Below are 22,471 nucleotides of genomic sequence, written 5' to 3' on the forward strand. Positions count from 1 at the left end.
AAGCAGGTGAAGCACGATCTAAAGCTTTGGAACAAGGAAGTGTTTGGTAACATCTTCGATCAGATAAAGACAGTGGAAAGTGATATTGCAGGTGTAGAAGACAATTTGATGGATGTTCAAGTTCAGCTGATCAGTCTATCAGTATTCAGCAGCAACTTAACGCAAAGTCCGATAGGTTAGCTTCCCTAGAATTATTGCAGGAGATCTTCTGGAAGCAAAAATCGAGAGTGGATTGGCTGACGGAGGGTGATAGGAACACGAAGTTCTTTCACTCTACGGCAACGGAAAGACAAAGGAGAGCTCTCATTCGTCATGTGGAACTCGAGTCAGGGCGTGTCGTGGAAGACCCGGGCGAATTGAAATCTGCAGCGGCAGCCCATTTCCAACAGATCTTCAGCGCAGGTACTGGGCAAATTGATCAAAATTTGTTGAACTGCATCCCCCCCCTCGTCACACAGGCCCAGAATGACGATTTAATGATTCCCCCCTCTCTGTTGGAGGTCCACAAGGTGGTTTCATCCATGCTAATCGACAGTGCAGCTGGCCCTGATGGGTTCTCGGCTAGTTTTTTTGTTGCTTGTTGGACTGTGATTGCGCAGGACATTCATCGTGCGATATCATTTTTCTTTCTTGGAGGTGATATCCCAAGGTCAGTTACGTCCTCGCTCATCTGCTTAATTTCGAAAGTTACATCTCCCAAGCGGTTTTCTGATTTTCAGCCAATCAGTTTATGTAACGTGTTGTATAAAATTTTTGCCAAGATCGTTGTGGCCAGACTTAATCAGATTCTTCTGAGTTTGATTTCGTCTCATCAAGGGGCTTTTGTTCAAGGCCGAGCTATTGTTGAAAACATTGCTTTAGCCCAGGAGTTGTTTAGGGATTTAAACAAGCCGGTCCGTAGTGGAAACATTGTGCTGAAATTAGATCTGGATAAGGCATACGACAGGGTTGATTGGGAGTTTTTGAGGTAGGTTTTAGCGAGGTTTGGTTTTAGGAGCTCTTGGATTAAGATGGTCGAGAAGTGTTGGGCAAACTGTTGGTTTTGGGTTCTCATAAATGGGGAGTTGGCTGACTTTTTCAAATCCTCAAGGGGTTTAAGGCAGGGCGATCCCATCTTGCCTAGTTTGTTCATTCTTTCAGCTGAGGTTATGAGCAGGGGTCTGAAATATATGACCGACCATCATCTTTGCCAACCTTTCACGCTTCGTAGAGGGTGCCCAACGGTTTCGCATCTACTATATGTGGATGATACTCTAATTTTCACAAATGGGGGTAAAAGATCCCTCCAAGCGATGAAGAATTTCTTGGACGTTTTTCAAGTTTCATCAGGCCAGTGTATTAATCTGCGCAAATGTTCATTTTTCTGCTCAAAGAAGCTTCCAAGAGATAGAATCAGATCGATTGAGGCTCTCCTTGTCTTTGCAAGCGCTTCGTCTTCGCTTACATATCTTGGCGTCCCTACAATGCAAGGAAGACTCAAAGCGAGCGATTTTAATCCTCTGATGGACAGAATTATAGGGTGAATTAATGGGTGGAAGGCCCAGATCCTATCGCAGGCTGGTAGAGTTATCTTGGTGAAGAATGTCCTCACAAGTATTCCGGTCCATTCTATGGCGGCAGCCCATATCCCTACCAAGGTGGTGAACGAAATTGAGAAGCAAATGGCAAAATTTTTTTGGGGATGGTCAGAAGGGAAAATAAAATGCCATTGGAAGAGCTGGAAAGTGCTAGCCACGCCTAAGGAAGAGGGTGGCATAGGTTCAGAAGGCTTACTGACATCATGAAGGCTTTTAGGCTTAAAATGGCGTGGACAATTGTTGAGGGTCAAATATTACATATTAGACCCCAGTTATTACTTGGATCTACAAACATAATACCGTTTAATGGCTGATTTAATCGTGTTTGTAATGCAGGGTGTGTTTAAGAGCCTGGACTGAAAAAGGGTGATAAATGCATGGATTTGACGCTCCAGAAGCACCAAGGCAAGGAACGGACTCTAGAAGACCAAGAGTGACGGAATTATACACCAGGGGTCCACGAAAATTGAGAAACTGAAGCTCAAGCGGCTTGAAAGTTAAACAGAATGCAAGATCACAGCGTTCTCACCATCCGTTTAGCTCGAAACTTTATACGTGGCCTGAGGACCATAAATGAACCGTACACGTAAAATTCCAGCTCTTGGATCACTGTGAAAGTGGCCCAACGGACAGATCAGCCCACAAGTTACTGATCTGGGGCCCACCTGATCTATGGATACACCTCATCTTCGGTCTCAATGCCTTGAATCATGTGAAGAACCAGATGGACGGAGTAGATTTCTCACAAACATCTCTTGGGACCCATACAGGTAGTGCATATACACGGTACGCAGGTGCACCGGACGCACATCAGAAATCCAAACCTCGGTCAGCAAGCGCTGACCGAGCTCTCCCTCTCCAACTCAATTCCTTCCCTGCGAATGCAACAGAGCTTGCGGCTCTTTCTTGTGGGCCACCTCCATGATTCAATGGACTGATCCGGACCGTCCATCAGAAGCCCTTGCCCCCTATCATCCTCGCCTAGATGGCGGAATTTCAAGAAACATCGGAGGCCGGCTGTTGATCGCCAAAACTGAAGGCAGACGGTGGAGAGATGCGATTTGATGGACCGCACTAAACCCAAGTAAAAGAAACCCTTCCTGACTGAAATTTCGAGAGGAATTCAATGGACGGTTTGGATTTCTCAAATGACAATGTAAGTGGGCCCCACCGAGAGTCCAGCGCCGATAGTCTCAGGTCCTGTTTACGCAGCCCACGTGCGCCCGGCCAATCAAGGCCATTCCGTGATCATAGCAGGGGTCGGCCCGTCCATCTGGACCGTCCATTCATCCCAGGAGGTAGACAAGACCGGACACATGGTGTCTTTCAGACCCATACGCATGTACGCATGGAAACAGCGTCCGAGAGACCCGGACGTTCCAGTCCATTCGGCGATCATGGCCAGGTTCAGAACAATGATCCTGGCCGTTCAAAACCTCTCCAAGGAAGTGCTGAGTCATGGCAAGAAGACTGAACATCTTAGATTTGTTCTCAGTAACCGAAAAGATGAATCAACGTAAGAAGTTTCCAAGGATACCACGCCGGCTGACTGCGTTGCTACGTAAATGGGTGGAAAGAAGAGTCCTGATTGAAGCGTGTAGGGACTCAAAGACTGCCAGGGGTTTGTTTTATAAAGAAGGGAGAAAACGTGAAGAGGGGAGCTTGGCTAATGCAGGAAACAGAAGGGAGAAAGAGAAATAGAGGGGACGTGCATTGAGCGTGGAGACTCTTTTGAAGGACGTGGAGGCTGAAAACGTGAAGCAGCAGGTGGGTTTTTCTGCTGGAACGTGGAGGCTGAAACAGACTAAGTAGTTTTTCTTCTTTTTTCGTTTTCTTTTCCTTTATATTTGTTTTGAGTTCAAGCCATTTATGTGTGGCTAAACCTCTTAGCTGGGGCTAAGAGGTGAAGCCTGTAGTGAGATGGGAGATTATATTTTGTTTCTGTAATTTCAAATTCATAAACTGAATGTGATTCTAGTTGATTATTCAAGGAATATTTCTCTTAGTCTTTAATGGTCTGTTGTGACTGAAATTACAATGAGTTTACAATGGCTTTGAATATTTCTTTCCCCTTTTTATGTTTATGAAGTCAGGAAGCCCTGTTGTTCTTCATTATTCCATGGGCATAGTAGGATGACAATACCCTTCCTGATCTTCATACATTGTTGATTGGTTGGTAATTAGTTTAATTCTGTTGTTTGCTTTGTCTCCTGGGCATGGTTAGATGATGGAATCCATTCTAATTCATATACCTTTCATCTCTTGAAAACTAGATCAAGTAAGTTTAGTTTGAATTCCATAATCCTTGATGCAGGCATAAGACCTCCCTGATCTCTACAAGTGGATCCTCTGAATCCCTAGTTTCCTTCATCTGAATTCCTTAAAGTTTTAGATAATTATTCCACAATTATTTCTTAAATTTTATTTGGTTTAGATCACATCTTAGTCTAGTTCTATTCCTACTTGGTTTCCGATAACGTACATGTATCAGTCCCTGTGGATTCGACCTCGGTCTCACCGAGTTTATTACTACATCACAACCCTATACTTGGGGAGTGAACAAGTTTTTGGCGCCGTTGCCGGGGGACTGACGGTTACGATTCTCTGAAATTAATTGGTTTTAGGATTAGTTTAAGATTAGGGTTTTACTAACCTTAGTTTTTTTTTAATTTCTTTTTATTTAAGTTCATAACTAACTTGTTTCCTGTTTTATAGGATCTTGACATAAGTTTCTCAATTGGTAATTCCTTCCTAATCTCTCTACTTTTTTTTATTTTTAGAATTTTTGTTTAAATTTTAGAAAATTTTCTAATTCTAGTATCCTCCCTTCTGTAGGAAATAGTTTATTTCTAGAAATTAGGTTATTTCTTTCCTTTTTTAGAAATTAACTTTCTATTTTAGTAACTTTCTAATTTTAACTCTTTTAAAATCTAATTTGTTTCCTAATTTATTTTTAGAATTTTTGTTTAGAAACTAACCTTCCTATTTTGTAGGCCTTTAAAATAGAAATTTCTAATTCGGTAAGCTCCTTCTCTACTTTCTATTTTTCAATTTACTTTCTAGTTTAGGTCTTTCCTAATTTATTTTAGAAATTTTCACTTTCTTTTAGGAATTCCTTCTTTTAGAAATTAATTTACTGCTATTTTTCTTTTAAAGGATTGTTCTTCTCTTTTTAGAATCTAACTTATTCTGTTTTATTTTGCAGGTTTTTAACTTAGGACTTCAATTTGGTAATTTCTTTCCAATTCTCTCTTTCTTTCTAGATTTTCTTTTCCTTTCTTAGGATTAGATTTTTAATTGAGGGCTGCGAGTGTTTCATGCCCAAGTGGGCCCGTGACGATACTCGACGTTTCTTGACTGAAGGAGGATTGGTTGAGGGGTTAACTATCCATCGCAGGACTAGACACCACTCGAAATCCCTTGAGTCAATTGAAGTTATGGCTGAAGACTAACCTCCTCTACTCCCACCCAGGGTGGAGTATACCCAAGATGAGAATGAGGTGCAACAGGCACCCCCGCCTCATACTTTACGAGATTATCTACAACCGGCGGGAGTGAGTATGCCCTCATGCATGATTTTTCCTGAAAACACTGGACAAATGGACATCAAGCCAGGAGTTATCCAACTCCTTCCCAAATTCCATGGACTTGAATCAGAGAGTCTATATTTACATTTGAAAGAGTTCGATGAGATTATGGCTACATTATGTTTTCCTAATGTATCTGAGGATACAATTAGGCTGAAACTCTTTCCTTTTTCCTTAAAAGAGAAAGCTAAGACGTGGTTACATTCACTGCGTCATAGATCCATTGGCACATGGAACGACATGCAGAGGGAATTCATAAAAAAATTCTTCCCACATCATAAAACGATTACCCTCAGAAAAGCAATCATGAACTTCGCCCAAAAGGAAGATGAAACATTCTTCCAATGTTGGGAAAGGTTCAAAGATTTGGTCAGTTTATGCCCACAACACGGATTTGAAACGTGGCGCATTACAAATTTTTTTATGAGGGACTGACATCTTCCATGCGCCAAATGGTCGAGACAATGTGTAATGGAGAGTTCATCAATAAAGATGTTGACGAGGTATGGGATTACCTCGATAGTCTTGCTGAAAAAACACAATCATGGGACTATTACCCAATGGCGAACACCACGTTTAGGCCGACTCAATTAAAGGAGAAAGGTGGATTATATCTCTTAAAAGAAGAGGATGATCTTAAGTGTAAAGTGACTACGCTCATAAGGAAAGTTAAGGCCATGGAAGGAAAGAAGGATAAGGTCAATGAAATTGTTTGCGGCATCTGTGATTGCAACATTCACACAACTGAAAACTGTCCTACAACACCTGCCTTTCGAGGAGTGTTGAATGAACAAGCCAATGCCATAAACAACTATCAAAGACCTTTTACTGGACCTAACTCCAATACATACAATCCTGGCTGGAAAAATCATCCAAACTTTAGTTGGAGGAATGGACAAACGGCTACTCCTCCAGGTTTCTTTAATCAAAATCCAAATTAAGTGAAACCTCAAGAGGAACCGGTTCAAAATCCCATACAAGAGCTGGCTCAGGCAATGCGGGGAATTACAGATTTTATGCAAAAGATAGATTCTCGTATGATGGTTATAGAAAAGGGGATGCTTCCTGCACAACCTCTCCCCAATCCTAAACCGCAATACGAGATTAATGATCCCAGCTCTTCAAATTAGATGGGGCACGCTAAATCCATCACCACTCTTAGGAGTGGAAAGATCATTGATAAAACTCTTCCGGTTAGGCTCGAAAAGCCTCAAGAACCAGAAGAGGACAACAATGATGGATCCAGTGATGCCCCACAAAAATTAGAACCGGAACTTCTAGAGAAGCCAGTTGCTCCGTTCCCCCAACGGTTGGTTTCACTAAAACCTCTCTCTAACTCTCAGGATATTCTAGAGGTGTTGAAACAAGTGAAAGTCAACATTCCTCTACTTGATGTCGTGAAACAGATTCCTTCATATGCCAAATTTCTGAAAGACTTATGCACAACCAAAAGATGAAAAATTATTCAAAAGAAAATCTTCTTGACTGAGAAAGTGAGTGCCATCTTGAAGCAAGACGTGCCGCAGAAAATCAAGGATCCCATTAGCCCAACTATATCATGTGTAATCGGGAACCATCGAATTGATCACGCACTTCTTGACTTAGGAGCGAGCGTCAATCTGATTCCCTACTCGATATACAAACAGTTAGGTTTGGGTGAATTAAAACCCACCCTAACCACACTGCAACTTGCTGATCGCTCTGTTCGTGTACCAAGATGGATAATTGAGGATGTGTTAGTCCAGGTCGATAGATTTTACTACCCTGTAGATTTTATCATCCTAGACACCGAACCCATCAATAACATGAGCACTCAGATTCCCGTCATTCTTGGTCACCCATTCCTTGCCACGTCAAATGCAATTATCAATTGCAGGAATGGTGTCATGACTATGTCTTTTGAAAATTTGACATTGGAGTCAAACATTTTTTTCAATAACGGCAGCAACTCAGAGGATGATGACGATTTCCACGACATTAATATGATTGACTCTTTCGTGGAAGATACGATACCGCTGACCTTATCCTCCGACCATCTGGAGACGTGCCTGGCCCACTCCTATGATTTTGATGATGACATGATTAGGGAGACGTGTGCCTTGCTTGATACTGCACCGGTACTTGAAGTTAACCGGTGGAGGCCACAATTTGAAGAATTGCCACAAACCGATGTAGTGCCTCTACCATCTAACCTCAAGCCGCCGAAGCTTGACCTAATGTCCTTTGCCCTCTGATTTGAAATATACCTATTTAGGTCAAGATGAGACATACCCGGTGGTGATCTCTGCCCACCTGGAGAAAGAACAGGAGAGTATGCTCATATCTACTCTCATTGAGCATAAAGGAGCCCTGGGATGGACGATAGCGGACCTCAAGGGAATCGATCCCTCGATTTGTACTCACCGCATATATCTTGAGGATAATGCAAAAACCGCTCGGCAACCACAACGTAGACTAAATTCAAACATGAAGGAAGTTATTAAGGCCGAGGTTCTTAAACTATTGGACGTGGGTATCATATACCCTATATCTGATAGTCAATGGGTGAGTCCAACTCAAGTGGTCCCTAAGAAGTCCGGAATCACCATCGTAGCCAATGCCAATAATGAACTCGTGCCAACTAGAGTCACTACTGGTTGGAGAATGTGCATTGACTACAGGAAGTTGAATACCGTCACGAGGAAAGACCACTTTCCTTTACCATTCATTGATCAAATCTTGAAAAGGTTAGCTGGTCATTCCTATTACAGTTTCCTTGACGGGTATTCAGGCTACAACCAGATAGAGATAGCCCCTGAAGACCAGGAAAAGACCACATTTACATGTCCCTACGGCACCTTTGCCTATCGAAGGATGCCATTCGGACTATGTAATGCCCCTGCCACCTTTCAGCGATGTATGCTTAGTATCTTTTCTGATATGGTAGGGCAATATCTAGAGGTCTTCATGGATGATTTCTCTGTTTACGGTCCATCTTTCAGCAAGTGCTTGAAAAGTCTTAAATGTGTGCTGAAAAGATGTGAAGAAAAGAACTTGGTACTTAATTGGGAGAAGTGCCATTTCATGGTTCAGAAGAGAATTGTCCTTGGGCATATCATCTCGTCCAAGGGAATCGAGGTAGATAAGGCAAAAATCGATCTTATCTCTAACCTACCTCTACCCAAAAACATCAGAGACGTGCGATCCTTCTTAGGACACGCAGGATTTTACAAGCGATTCATAAAGGACTTCAGTCTCCTCTCTCGTCCTTTATGTAATCTTCTTCAAAAGGATGCTCCATATGAGTGGACTGAGTAATGCCAGGAAGCTTTCACCAAGCTTAAGGGCACGTTAACCACTACACCTATCATGCAGCCACCCGACTGGAGCCTTCCTTTTGAGCTTATGTGCGACGCTTCTGATTATGCTCTTGGGGCGGTCCTAGGCCAGAGAAAAGATAAGAGGCCCTACGTCATTCATTATGCGAGTAGGACTCTAAATCCTGCCTAAGTGAACTACTCGACTACGGAAAAGGAACTCTTAGCCGTAGTGTTCGCCTTGGATAAATTTAGGTCCTACCTGATCGGATCCAAGATCATTATCTATACAGATCATGCGGCACTGAAGTATCTTCTTTCTAAGAATGATTCTAAGCCCCGCCTGATACGATGGATCCTTCTACTCCAAGAATTCGATTTGAAAATTAAAGATAAAAAGGGAGTAGAAAACGTTGTGGCCGATCACCTTTCTCACCTTAATACCTCTGATTCCCTTGAGACGCCCCATATCAACGACATGTTCCCTGATGAACAACTGTTCAGAGTTTTCCATTCACCTTGGTTCGCTGATATTGTTAATTATCTTGCTACAGGTGCCATACCGACACAGTGGACTGCGCAAGATAAGAAGAAAATTTTCACCGAGGTGCGCAATTTTTTCTGGGATGATCCTTATTTATTTAAATATTGCCCAGACCAAATCCTAAGGAGATGTGTACCAGACGATGAGCATCAGAGTGTCATCTCCTTCTGTCACTCACAGGCCTGTGGTGGTCACTTTTCTGCTAAAAAGACCACGGCCAAGATTCTGCAGTGTGGCTTTTACTGGCCCACTATGTTTAGGGACACTCATGAGTTTTGCAAAGCTTGTAAGCGTTGTCAGAAATTGGGAGCATTGTCCCGTCGAAATATGATGCCTTTGAATCCCATCCTTATCATTGAAGCATTTGATTGCTGGGGCATCGATTTCATGGGACCATTTCCCCAATCATTTGGAAATCTGTATATTTTGCTCGCTGTGGATTATGTCACTAAATGGGTCGAAGCGATTCCGTGTCGAACTAATGACCATCGCACGGTCATTAAATTCTTAAAAGAAAACATCCTTTCTCGATTCGGAACGCCTCGAGCCATCATTAGTGATGGGGGCTCACACTTTTGTAATAAACCATTTGAGAGCTTAATGAAGAAATACGGTATCTCTCATAAGGTGAGCACCCCATACCATCCACAGACAAGTGGACAAGCTGAGGTTTTCAATAGGGAGATCAAACATATCCTAGAGAAAACGGTTAACCCTGATCGTAAGGATTGGTCAATCCGATTGACCGATGCCTTATGGGCATACCGTACTGCCTTTAAAACCCCTATTGGAATGTCTCCCTTTAGACTTGTCTATGGGAAAGCTTGTCACTTTCCTGTGGAGCTGGAACATAAAGCGTACTGGGCGATCAAAAATCTTAATTTCAATCTTGACAACGCTGGCTCGCTACGCAAACTTCAATTGAATGAACTTGAGGAAATCCGGAATGATGCATATGATAATTCGAGAATTTACAAGGACAAGATGAAAGCATTTCATGACCAACACATTTTGCGAAAATCATTCACGCCTGGTCAGAAGGTCCTTTTGTACAATTCTCGATTACATCTCTTTCCGGGTAAGCTTCGATCTCGTTGGACCGACCCTTACATTGTGGTTACTGTTTTTCCTCATGGGGCCGTTGAAATAAGAGATCCCGACAATGGCAAGGAGTTTAAAGTCAATGGACATCGATTGAAACCATTTGTCGAGAAATTTGATTCAGAGGACATGTCCATGCCTCTGACTGATCCTGTTAACCAGGATTGATCTCCTAGTCTGATGGAGGTATAGGTATGTTTCCTGTTTTCTTAGGACTAAGGTAGTTGCTTTATTTGTCTGGCTGAAGACGGTAAACTTAGCGCTCCTGGGAGGCAACCCAGTTCTTCATTACATTTCATTTTTATCATTAGTTAGTTCAATGTTTGTGGGTAACATTACTGCAAACCCTCTCGAGACTACAACTCGTCCACTAGGGGTAACCTAGGGGTTTAAAGGCTTATTGCATACGTTAAATGCAATCGAGAGCACCTACGAAAGTGGTATAGGTAGGATTTTATTTTTGTTATTTTATTTTACTTCTGTTAGTATCTCTCTTGTGCTGACCCGCTCTTACATAGATATCTTTGGAAAGCCTCTTGATTCTTTCATCCAGGTATCATCTTTCCATCACTTCTCATTTACTTATTTTGTCCCATGTGCATCGCATGCTTATTTCTTTTACATTGAGGACAATGTAGATTTTAGCTTGGGGGTGGGAGATTAGGTTTCCTAATCAGTATTTTCTTAGTCTTGAGCAGAAATTGTGAAAATTTTTAAATTTTTCTAGAATTTCATATGAATTCGAAGCGATTTTGACAGCCATCTTAGATTTAGAACTACAAGATAAGTGATGTTGGAATTGATGACTCTTGGATTCAACCATTTGTTAGATTTCACAGTTAAGTTAGAACTATTAATCCATGGTTAGAAGTTTTAAACATTGAGTGAATCATAATTTTACATGTCACATCTCGCTTACACATTAAGGTTTCATTCGATATTGAAGGATTAATTTGGTGATCACTAAGCTTGAAAGGAACCAACTTTAGAAATTGAAAAGATTGGGCGAATGGTTTTCATCATAGGTTTGCTCCCTACAGGTGAAGGTTTGATTCCCCAAGGTTGACATTCATAAACTTTTTGGCGACCAGTCTTTATCATAGGTTTGCTCCCTATAAGTGTAGATTCGATTCTCCTCCTTGGCTGTACTTTTAAACAAGTTGACATAGTGTGAAAATCATCAAAAGCTGGAAGGATGAATCAAGCTTTGGTTTAGGCGTTGGTTATCATGAATTCTCTTGTGGTTACCAATGATATCCTGAATTAGAGAAGTGAATTTTAATAATGTTAAGCCGAGATTACACTATACACTCATGGAACTCAATATTTAGAATCGTTCAAATTAATGGATTAATATTTGAGCTTGATTATGAAGTACCGTGAGCTTGATTCCAGGAGAAAGTAATGCCAACATTCATGAATCTTAGAATTCGAGTATCTGAATTGTTTTTCATAAATCTCTTGGGTTTGTAGAAATTGTCCTGTAATTCTCAATTTATTTTTCGCATATCTTGCTCGGGACTAGCAAGATGCTGGTTGGGGGTTGTGTTGAGGGTCAAATATTACATATTAGACCCCAGTTATTACTTGGATCTACAAACATAATACCGTTTAATGGCTGATTTAATTAATCGTGTTTATAATGCAGGGTGTGTTTAAGAGCCTGGATTGAAAAAGGGTGGTAAATGCATGGATTTGACGCTCCAGAAGCACCAAGGCAAGGAACGGACTCTAGAAGACCAAGAGTGACGGAATTATACACCAGGGGTCCGCGAAAATCGAGAAACTGAAGCTCAAGCGGCTTGAAAGTTAAGCAGAATGCAAGATCACAGCGTTCTCACCATCCGTTCAGCTCGAAACTTTATACGTGGCCTGAGGACCATAAATGAACCGTACACGTAAAATTTCAGCTCTTGGATCACTGTGAAAGTGGCCCAACGGACAGATCAGCCCACAAGTTACTGATCTGGGGCCCACCTGATCTATGGATACACCTCATCTTCGGTCTCAATGCCTTGAATCATGTGAAGAACCAGATGGACGGAGTAGATTTCTCACAAACATCTCTTGGGACCCATACAGGTAGTGCATATACACGGTACGCAGGTGCACCGGATGCACATCAGAAATCCAAACCTCGGTCAGCAAGCGCTGATCGAGCTCTCCCTCTCCAACTCAATTCCTTCCCTGCGAACGCAACAGAGCTTGCGGCTCTTTCTTGTGGGCCACCTTCATGATTCAATGGACTGATCCGGACCGTCCATCAGAAGCCCTTGCCCCCTATCATCCTCGCCTAGATGGCAGAATTTCAAGAAACATTGGAGGCCGGCTGTTGATCGCCAAAACTGAAGGCAGACGGTGGAGAGATGCGATTTGATGGACCGCACTAAACCCAAGTAAAAGAAACCCTTCCTGACTGAAATTCCGAGAGGAATTCAATGGACGGTTTGGATTTCTCAAATGACAATGTAAGTGGGCCCCACCGAGAGTCCAGCGCCGATAGTCTCAGGCCCTGTTTACGCAGCCCGTGTGCGCCCGGCCAATCAGGGCCATTCCGTGATCATAGCAGGGGTCGGCCCGTCCATCTGGACCGTCCATTCATCCCAGGAGGTAGACAAGACCGGACACATGGTGTCTTTCAGACCCATACGCATGTACGCATGGAAACAGCGTCCGAGAGACCCGGACGTTCCAGTCCATTCGGCGATCGTGGCCAGGTTCAGAACAATGATCCTGGCCGTTCAAAACCTCTCCAAGGAAGTGCTGAGTCATGGCAAGAAGACTGAACGTCTTAGATTTGTTCTCAGTAACCGAAAAGATGAATCGACGCAAGAAGTTTCCAAGGATACCACGCCGGCTGACTGCGTTGCTACGTAAATGGGCGGAAAGAAGAGTCCTGATTGAAGCGTGTAGGGACTCAAAGACTGCCAGGGGTTTGTTTTATAAAGAAGGGAGAAAACGTGAAGAGGGGAGCTTGGCTGATGCAGGAAATGGAAGGGAGAAAGAGAAATAGAGGGGACGTGCATTGAGCGTGGAGACTCTTTTGAAGGACGTGGAGGCTGAAAACGTGAAGCAGCAGGTGGGTTTTTCTGCTGGAACGTGGAGGCTGAAACAGACTAAGTAGTTTTTCTTCTTTTTTCGTTTTCTTTTCCTTTATATTTGTTTTGAGTTCAAGCCATTTATGTGTGGCTAAACCTCTTAGCTGGGGCTAAGAGGTGAAGCCTGTAGTGAGATGGGAGATTATATTTTGTTTCTGTAATTTCAAATTCATAAACTGAATGTGATTCTAGTTGGTTATTCAAGGAATATTTCTCTTAGTCTTTAATGGTCTGTTGTGACTGAAATTACAATGAGTTTGCAATGGCTTTGAATATTTCTTTCCCCTTTTTATGTTTATGAAGTCAGGAAGCCCTGTTGTTCATCATTGTTCCATGGGCATGGTAGGATGACAGTACCCTTCCTGATCTTCATACATTATTGATTGGTTGGTAATTAGTTTAATCCTGTTGTTTGCTTTGTCTCCTGGGCATGGCTCGATAATGGAATCCATTCTAATTCATATACCTTTCATCTCTTGAAAACCAGATCAAGTAAGTTCAGTTTGAATTCCATAATCCTTGATGCAGGCATAAGACCTCCCTGATCTCTACAAGTGGATCCTCTGAATCCCTAGTTTCCTTCCTCTGAATTTCTTAAAGTTTTAGATAATTATTCCACAATTATTTCTTAAATTTTATTTGGTTTAGATCACATTTTAGTCTAGTTCTATTCCTACTTGGTTTCCGATAACGTACAGGTATCAGTCCCTGTGGATTCGACCTCGGTCTCACCGAGTTTATTACTACATCACAACCCTATACTTGGGGAGTGAACAACAATTAAGTTTGGGAAGGGAGAAAATGTTTGGAAATCTTTCATGGCTGCCAAGTACCAGATCTATCTCCTCACATGTCAGACAGACCTAGGTGCACCTCATCTCCGTTGTAGAAGCGAATCTTAGAGCTCTTTCCTTTAGTGAAATCCCGAGTGCTTTGGCAAATTGGAACTGGAAAGTGTAACTTTTGGAAGGAAAATTGGACAGGTCTTGGGCCTCTCTCAGCTCGCTATTTATGAGGTGCCGAAAAATTTGCTCGACCTCCAGGTGTGCCAGGTACTTGGAGCAGTCGGTCCTCTTCCCCCTTCTTTCGTGTGGCTCCTCCTCCCCCAACGGGTAATCGACCACGTCTTTCAGGCCGGATTTTGTGTATCAGGGGACTCGGACAAGCCGATCTGGCCGTTCACTCCAACTGGAATATTCTCTATAAAATCAGCCTGGGCGATGAGTAAGGTTCCGAGTACGGGTTGTAGCTGGGCAAGATGGGTATGACATGCAAAACTTCCACCCAAAATCTCGCTTCTTGTCTGGAAAGTCTTGCAAAACGCGGTCCCGGTAGATTGTGCGGTTCAGTCTCATGGTGTTCAGCTGGCATCTAGATGCATTTGTTGTGCTCTTCAGGATGCCCAAGTCCCCGTTTTATTCGCACAGGAATCAGTTCTCCATTTGTTTGTTTTGAGCAATTTAGAGCAGAGTGTGTGGATAACTATTGGAAGATGGTTTCAGATTTTAGTCATGAACGCTGCTTCGACCGAGGCTCGGTTAAATCAGTGGTGGGCGGTGGCCTCGACAATGAGAAGGAAAACGGTGGGACACATGCTTGCTCCTTGCTTGATAATTTGGGAGATTTGGAAAGCTAGAAATGCTGCAATTTTTGACTCGAGGGTGGTATCCCCAGCTACAGTTATTGCCAATATCAGGAGGTGGTTCGTTCATCTTACTGGTTCAGCTGTGGGTGTTGGTGTCGCTGATTAGGGTTGTCAGCTCAGGCCACAAAGTGTTGTTTTCAACTCTTCTAAAAATTCTGCTGGTCGCGCCTTGGTGGTTAAGTGGGAGAGGCTCCCACCTAGCTGGTTTAAGATAAACGTTGATGGCTCAGCCCGAGGAAACCTAGGTAGGTCAGGGAGGGAGGGATCTGTCGAGGAGATAAGGGTGATTTCATCTTCACCTTCTCTGATGGCTATGGGATAGGAACTAACACATCTGCAGAGCTACGTGCCGTTCATGATGGTTTATCCCGTGGTCTTCAAAGGGGATTGTTGCGAATCATAATCGAATCAGACTCTAGACAAGTGATAAACATGATCAATGGAGTGACTGAGCCGGGATGGAAGTGGAAAGCATGGATATTTAGGATAAACCAGATGAAGAGGCGGGGTCAAATTACGTTTGCGCATATTTTGAGAGAAGGGAATTCTCCAGCAGATTTGATGGCCCGGCAAGGTAGCGGAGCCCAATTATCTTCTTGCTTTGACAACCAATCTGAACTTCCTCTCCAGGTCAGAGGTTCCATTTTTCTTGATAGGGTTGGCTTAGGTTCGATTAAGATGCTGTGATGGTCTATGCTTTCTTTGTGCATGTTTCTTATTTTACAATAGGCCCCCTATTTTATGTAAAGCGGTGCCCGAGTGTACAGGGCCGGATTGATTAATGTTATAGAAAGCGTTGTTTTGAAAAAAAAAAGAAGAAGGTATGTGTGCAACCATGGCTCTTGGTTTACTGGTCTTGGTGATGGTGATAGGTGTGTCCGCCACTCTACCGAGCCAAGTCATCAACTGTACATCAGGTAGCAACAATTGCACCGTGACGAACAGCTACGGCACCTTCTCCGACCGGACCACTTGCCGAGTGGGCGGCTGCTGTGTATCCATCAGACGAGATGGAATTGCTACATGCCGTATCGAATGTATCCATGAAAAAGCAAAAGATGAAGGTGGTGACCGTCTACTCTCATGGCATGACCAAGATCTCCTATCCAGGTGGGCCTAGTGGGACTGGTCTTGCAATAAGCACTGAGCGGTTGAATCATGTGGCTAGCATTGACTCGGCAAGCATGCGCATAACCATGGAGAGTGGGATAACCATGAGCAGAATGACTGGCGGTCTCACATTCGCCCTACTGGCTAGGACTTACCTTGGGTGGTGTATTGAGTACGGGAGGACATGGGAGTTCATTGTTTGGAAAGGGATCAGCTATTCATGAGTATGTTGTGGGTATGAGGCTTGTTGTTCCGAGTCCTGAGCCTATCAACGGCTATTATGCGAGGATTGTGGACTTGGAGAAGATGACCCTGACCTTAGCAGCTAAAGTGTCTTTGGGTGTGCTGGGAGTCATTTCTCAGGTGACACCTCAACTAGAGCCCATGTTCAAGCGCTCCATCACCAACAGGGTCTCACTGGATGCAGATTTTGAAAACACCATTGCTACGTTCGGTGAGACCACTGAGTACAACGACATCACTTGGTATCCTTCACAAGCTAAGGTAGTATACTGAGATGACTTTCGTGTTCACACAAGCATAGCCGGAGATGGCAATAATGATTTATTCTCGCCACAACTATCGCTGCTCGTCGAGTCGGCTCGTGCAGTAGAGGAAACATTCGAAGCGACAGGAAATTCCAAAGGAAAATGTTTACTGTCCAAAATTCAAGTAACGACGGCACTCCAGGGGGGCGGGGCACTAAAGAACGGTGGGGATTTACTGGGTTTCACAGGCTATCCAGTGATTGGGAATCAGAGCAAGATGCAGGGCTCAGAATCTTGCATGAAGGGCACTGATGATGAACTACTCACTGCTTGTCAATGGGACCCACAAATCAAAGGGCGGTTCTTTCATCAAACTGCCTTTAGCATACCTTTAGCCAACGTGACCTCCTTCTTCGTCGACGTGAAGAAACTAAGAGATATGGATCCCATTGCTCTCTACGGTGCTGAATTGTACGGCGGATTCTTGACGAGGTTTGTTCGGGAATCTACAGCGTATCTCGGGAAGACTACTGATTCATTCCAGATAGACATGACCTATTACCGATCCCGCGACCCAAATGAGCCTTGGCTTCATGAAGATGTGTTTGAAGAGTTCGGGCAAATAGCAATTTTCAAATACAATGGACTTCCTCATTGGGGGAAGAATAGGAACATTGGTTTTCACGGGGTGAGAGATAAGTTAGGGCCGAAAGGCGATATGTTTATACAAGTGATGGAGAGGTATGATCCAGACGGTTTGTTATCTTCTGAATGGACGGATGGGATCTTAGGATTGCGTGGGGCTGGAGTGTTGATCGAGAAGAATGGCTGTGCACTTGAAGGATTGTGTATATGCTCGATGCATGAACATTGTGCACCACACAAGGGCTACTATTGTCGTCAGGGGCGTGTATTTACTGAAGCTCGTGTGTGTCGGAAAATCGACATCTCTCAGGCTAATCGAATAGATGATGCTTGCTGGGACCATGCGGATGACTTGTCACGTGTGTGGGACATCTGAGCCGTGAACGGGATGGTTCATCCGTGAAGATTATCTGGACCAATGTTTACGACGAATGTGTTATAATAAATGTGTGACCCACCTTATGATTCAGCAGTCCTAATTTTGTGCCTGACCTCTTACCTGGTGTGGCCCACTTGATGCACCGTCAGATGTTCCATGCACATGCCAGATTAGCATGTCAGGCAAAACAAAAATATCTATTTTACAGTATGTTAATCATTCACTACTTTCCTTGCAAGGCATATTGGTATGTATATATGTATGCAACTATCATTAAAAATGGGACTGCTATGTGTCCACCCCCCCCCCCCCCGCTAAAAAAAAAGAAAAAAAGAAGGTGGAATTACCCTACCTGTATTTTATTGCCAAAAGAAAATCTACAGCCTTATATTTCAGGTGGGCTCCACAAAAAACAACAGACCTTACTTATCATATAGCAAAAACACATCCCAAAAAGGTCTCAAAAAAAAAAAAAAAAGAAAAAAAAAGAAAAAAAAGAACGAAGAGGGCCAAACTCAGACAAGCTGCACCCAAAAGAGCCCCTTTCAATGGAATTTCCCCAGTCGACTTACTTGAGTATTTTATTTAGCTTATTTTTGGCCTTATGTCTATCATAAGCGGGAAGAAAAAAGATGAACAGGATATGAATTGGGTCTACGTACCCCACCCGTCCTTAGCTACGAACCAATTGGGGCTTTGAGGGGCCACCATGATGTATGGCTTTTATCCACTGGAAACTGCGGTGATTGAGTGCCTTACCATTAAAAATTTCAAAGGGCCCATAGCGAGGGTAACAGATCAAACTTGTTGATAATGTCAAGAAGATGATGAGGTAAAAATACAAAGATAAGCTTCATCCAAACTTTTGTGGCCCATAAAAAGTTTTTAATGGTCATTCATCACCTATCTTATGGTTTTGAATTTCTTAAGGTTTAGGATCACATCATAAAATTAGATGGAAAATAAATGAACGGCATGGATATACAACATCAAGGTATGCCCCACACAATTGGGGTAACAACCACTAAGGTGTACACAATGAGTTTTTTTATCTTTTAGTTGAAATGACTTTTTGAACCAAGAGTCATGGTAATAAGAGTCCATCCTTCAACCTTTCTCTCAACCAAGAGTGATTTACGAACTCATCTTTCAATTTATTTTTGTTCTAAAAAAATTTTTAAAAATTTTAACTCTAATCGTAGTTCTAAGTGCACAAAAATTTAGGGTCGTTACACGCCCACTACTACCAAGCCTTTCCAAACCGTCTGCCACTGTATTTCCTTCTTTAAGGGTAGATGTAATACTGAAATTGAGCAAAGATTTCATACGCTCCACCCCGAACCAAATGAACTAAAAGGGATAGATGCTAAGGGATTGGAAATATATGTTAAAATCCGAGAGTCATCTCCACTACGATGTTGTTCAACTCTAACTCGCTACAAATTTTCACCCCATCCAAGACTGCCTGGGGCTTTCACTTCTATGATCGACATCATGCCATAATAGTTATGGAAAGCAAATACTATCCTGCTCAAATGGTTCTTACAAATCCCTCCACCCCCTCCCTCACTTGGGTTGCCATGAGAGGACCCATCTACGCTTAGTTTTCACCAACTAGGTTCTAGTTGTTGCAAATAAAAATAATATGCTTGAACGAATACAACACTAAACAAAAGTAAAATAAGGAAGAGGAAATATTGATTTATGTACACTTTTCCATTTATTAACCAATAGCCTTTAGATAGGCAGTACACCAACAAATAGATCCAAACTAATAGCACCAAACTTGGCACTACACACATCGTGTAAAGCAAACTATCCTATAGACTAGGTAAAACAAAAGACCATGATCATAAAAATTAGACAAGTATAATAACCATAAAACCACTAATTGAAAAATATCCTATTGACTCGAACAACTAAGAACTCAAATACTTGAGTAAATAAATTATTTCCAACATTCCCTCTCTTAAACTGAATGTTTGACAACATTTAGTTTAAAGAATATCAACTGTGAACTTCAACCTGAACCTTCTAAAGTGTAGACCCTGAGCAATTCCCTTAGCTTCTAAAACAAAAGCATTTTGAGAGGTTTGGTGAATATGTCAGCGATTTGGTCTTCATTTCTATAGAAGATAAGATTAATCACTTCATCTTTCATGAGATCCCTTAAGAAGTGATACTTTACATCTATATGCTTGCTTCTTCCGTGCAAAATAAGATTTTTGGAAAGTTTATGTTGAACTGTTGTCACAATAAATTGAAGTGCCTCCTTATTCCTTGGACTGAAGTTCTTCAAGAATTCTCCTTAGCCAAATAGATTGACATGCACATGAAGTTGCGGCTACGAATTCGACTTTGGTTATTGATAAAGTGACAATTAGTTGTTTCTTTGAAGACCATGAGACAACTCCTAAACCCAGCATAAAAGCATACCCCGAAGTGCTTTTTCTATCATCTTGATATCCAGCATAATCATTATCAGTAAATCCAATCAAATATGAATTTTCTCCCTTTTAAAGCAGCCCAAAATTAGCAGTACCTTGCAAGTAACGAAAAATCCTCTTTTCAGTTAGAAGATGCATCTCTCTTAGGTTTTCCATATATCTGCTAATAAGACTTAAAACGTATATTATATCAGGTCTTGTTGCAGTCAAATACATCAAGCTTCTCATAATTTGCTTGTAAAGGGTGTTGTCAACCCTCCTTTTTTTAGGATCTTTGATGAGCTTCAAACCCACTTTAGTTGGTGTCCTAACAGAATTGCAATTCTTCATTTGAAACCTGTCTAAAATTTCTCGCACATACTTCTTTTGAGAAATAAAAATTCCAGCTATAGATTGCGTCACTTCAATACCAAGAAAATAGTGCATCATTCCAAGATCAGACATATCAGATTCAACCATCATAGACTTCTTAAATTTGTCAAACATGGCACTATCATTTCCAATATAAATAAGATCATCCACATATAAGCACACAATGATCATCTTTCCTCCATCACCAATTTTAATATAGAGTGTATACTTATATGGACATTTTTTAAATCACTCATTGGAAAAATAAGCATCTATACGACTATACCAAGCTCTCAGAGCTTGTTTTAGTCCATATAGTGCCTTTTAAAATTTATACACCTTATGCTCATCTCCAATCTTAACAAAACCAGGAGGTTGATCAATAAATACCTGTTTTTCCAAGTCTCCATGTAAGAAAGTCGATTTCACATCCAACTGAAAGATAGGCCCTGAGTTTTGAGCCGCCAATGTAATCACCAATCTGATTGTATCAAGTCATGCAACAGGAGCAAAAACTTCTCTATAGTCCACACCAAACTCTTGCTTATAGCCTTTAGCTACTAAGTGTGCCTTGTACTTGTCGACTTCGCTGTTCTCCTTCAATTTTGCCTTGTACACCCACTTGACACCAATTGTCTTGTGCCCTTTTGGAAGCTCAGTCAACTCCCAAGTATTATTCCTTTCAATAGATGCAATTTCTTCATCCATCGCCTTTTGCCATTTTGATTCTTTGACAGCTGCTTCGAAAGTAGTAGGATCACAATATGAGAAAAAGTAAAATGTGCAAGTAGGTACTTAGATTGGTCAATCCCAGTTACCTCATAATCGGTCATCCATGCGGGCCTTCTTCTAGCACGTTCTGGTCGTTATTCATCTTGAGTAGCTATTAGAACTAGTTGTTGCTCATTCTCTACTAGCTGCTGCCTTCCATCTTCTTTTTCTCCATTAAAATCAGGAAGAATTTGTTGTCCAATAACATTGTTGTTTCATAGCCAGAATCGTTCGTCATAAAAAACAACATCGCAGCTGATAAAAATTTTCTTGGTTCTAGGATTGTATAACTTATAAGCTTTTGACTGATCACTAACACCAAGAAAAATACAATTTTCTCCTTTCTTATCTAGCTTCTTCCTCTTCTCATCTGGAATATGGGCATAAGCAATACACCCAAAAATTCTGAAATTATCTACTGATGGTCTTTGTCCGCTCCAAGCTTCCTCTGGCATCATATTTTGAATAGCCAGAGTGAGACTTCTTTTCAAAATATGAATGCTCTAATTGACTGCTTCAGGCCAGAAATTTTTTGGAATGCTACTCCTCATCAAAAGACTTCACACCATATACAAAATAGTGCGATTTTTCCTCTCGGGAACTCCATTTTGTTGCGGCGTGTATGCTGTTGTAAGTTGCCTCTTGATTCCATGAAACTCACAAAAATTTATAAATTCATGCAAGTTGTATTCTCCACTATGATTTGTGCGAAGAACTTTGATTGGACTTCCAACTTCTTTCTCAACAAGCACTTTATAATTTTTAAAGGCTGAAAAAGCTTCAGATTTCTCCTGCAAAAAATATACCCAAAATTTCTGACTATAATCATCAATGAAGGTAATTATGTATCTTTTGCCTCCATTAGATGATGGATTTATCTGCAAAGATCAGAATAAACTAGCTTTAGTGGCTTCTTTGCTTTTTATGATTTTCCTTGTGGAAATTGATTACGGTGTTGTTTGCTAACAACACATTCTTCACAAACTTCAGAAGGAGTTATAATTTGAGGAAGACCAGTTACCATATTTTTCTACTGTATAATCTTCAATCTACCAAAGTTTAGGTGATCATAGTGAAAATGCCTTAGCCATGTGTTATCCTTCAATTTTATTGAGAAGTATAAATGAGTGGTGTTGTGGAGATAAAGCGGAAACATCCGATTTGCCGGCATATTGACTTGAGCAATTAAGCCCAATTTTACATCTTGAATTCGACATACTCTATCTTTGATAGAAATCTCGTATTTCTTTTCTTGCAGCTGTCCCACACTAAGTAGATTGGTTTTTAAATCTAGCACAAAAAGAACATTAGAGATAGTATGGATGGAATTTTCATTGGTTTGGATAGCTATCCCTCCTTTTCCCATTATAGGAACTTTAGAATTGTCTCCAAACTTCACATAATCACGAAAGGATTTATCTAAAGCAGAGAA

The 22,471-nt window shown here is 41.7% G+C and overlaps 1 protein-coding gene and 1 non-coding gene across 2 annotated transcripts; one reads left to right on the plus strand and one right to left on the minus strand.

Moving 5' to 3' along the window:
• Positions 1-5,452: 5,452 nt before the first annotated feature.
• Positions 5,453-5,559, minus strand: LOC131224391 (small nucleolar RNA R71). Its single transcript, XR_009160879.1, has one exon. It is a non-coding gene; the product is annotated as a small nucleolar RNA R71 (small nucleolar RNA).
• A 10,636-nt stretch (positions 5,560-16,195) lies between these two features.
• LOC131224121 (probable truncated L-gulonolactone oxidase 7, mitochondrial) lies at positions 16,196-17,467 on the plus strand. Its single transcript, XM_058219670.1, has 2 exons — positions 16,196-16,412; positions 16,503-17,467. Exons 1-2 carry the CDS (start codon positions 16,196-16,198, stop codon positions 17,465-17,467), a joined length of 1,182 nt encoding a protein of 393 aa, XP_058075653.1.
• Positions 17,468-22,471: the final 5,004 nt, after the last annotated feature.

The sequence above is a fragment of the Magnolia sinica genome, chromosome 13, assembly GCF_029962835.1.
Source record: "Magnolia sinica isolate HGM2019 chromosome 13, MsV1, whole genome shotgun sequence".
In the NCBI taxonomy this organism is placed as follows: domain Eukaryota; kingdom Viridiplantae; phylum Streptophyta; class Magnoliopsida; order Magnoliales; family Magnoliaceae; genus Magnolia; species Magnolia sinica.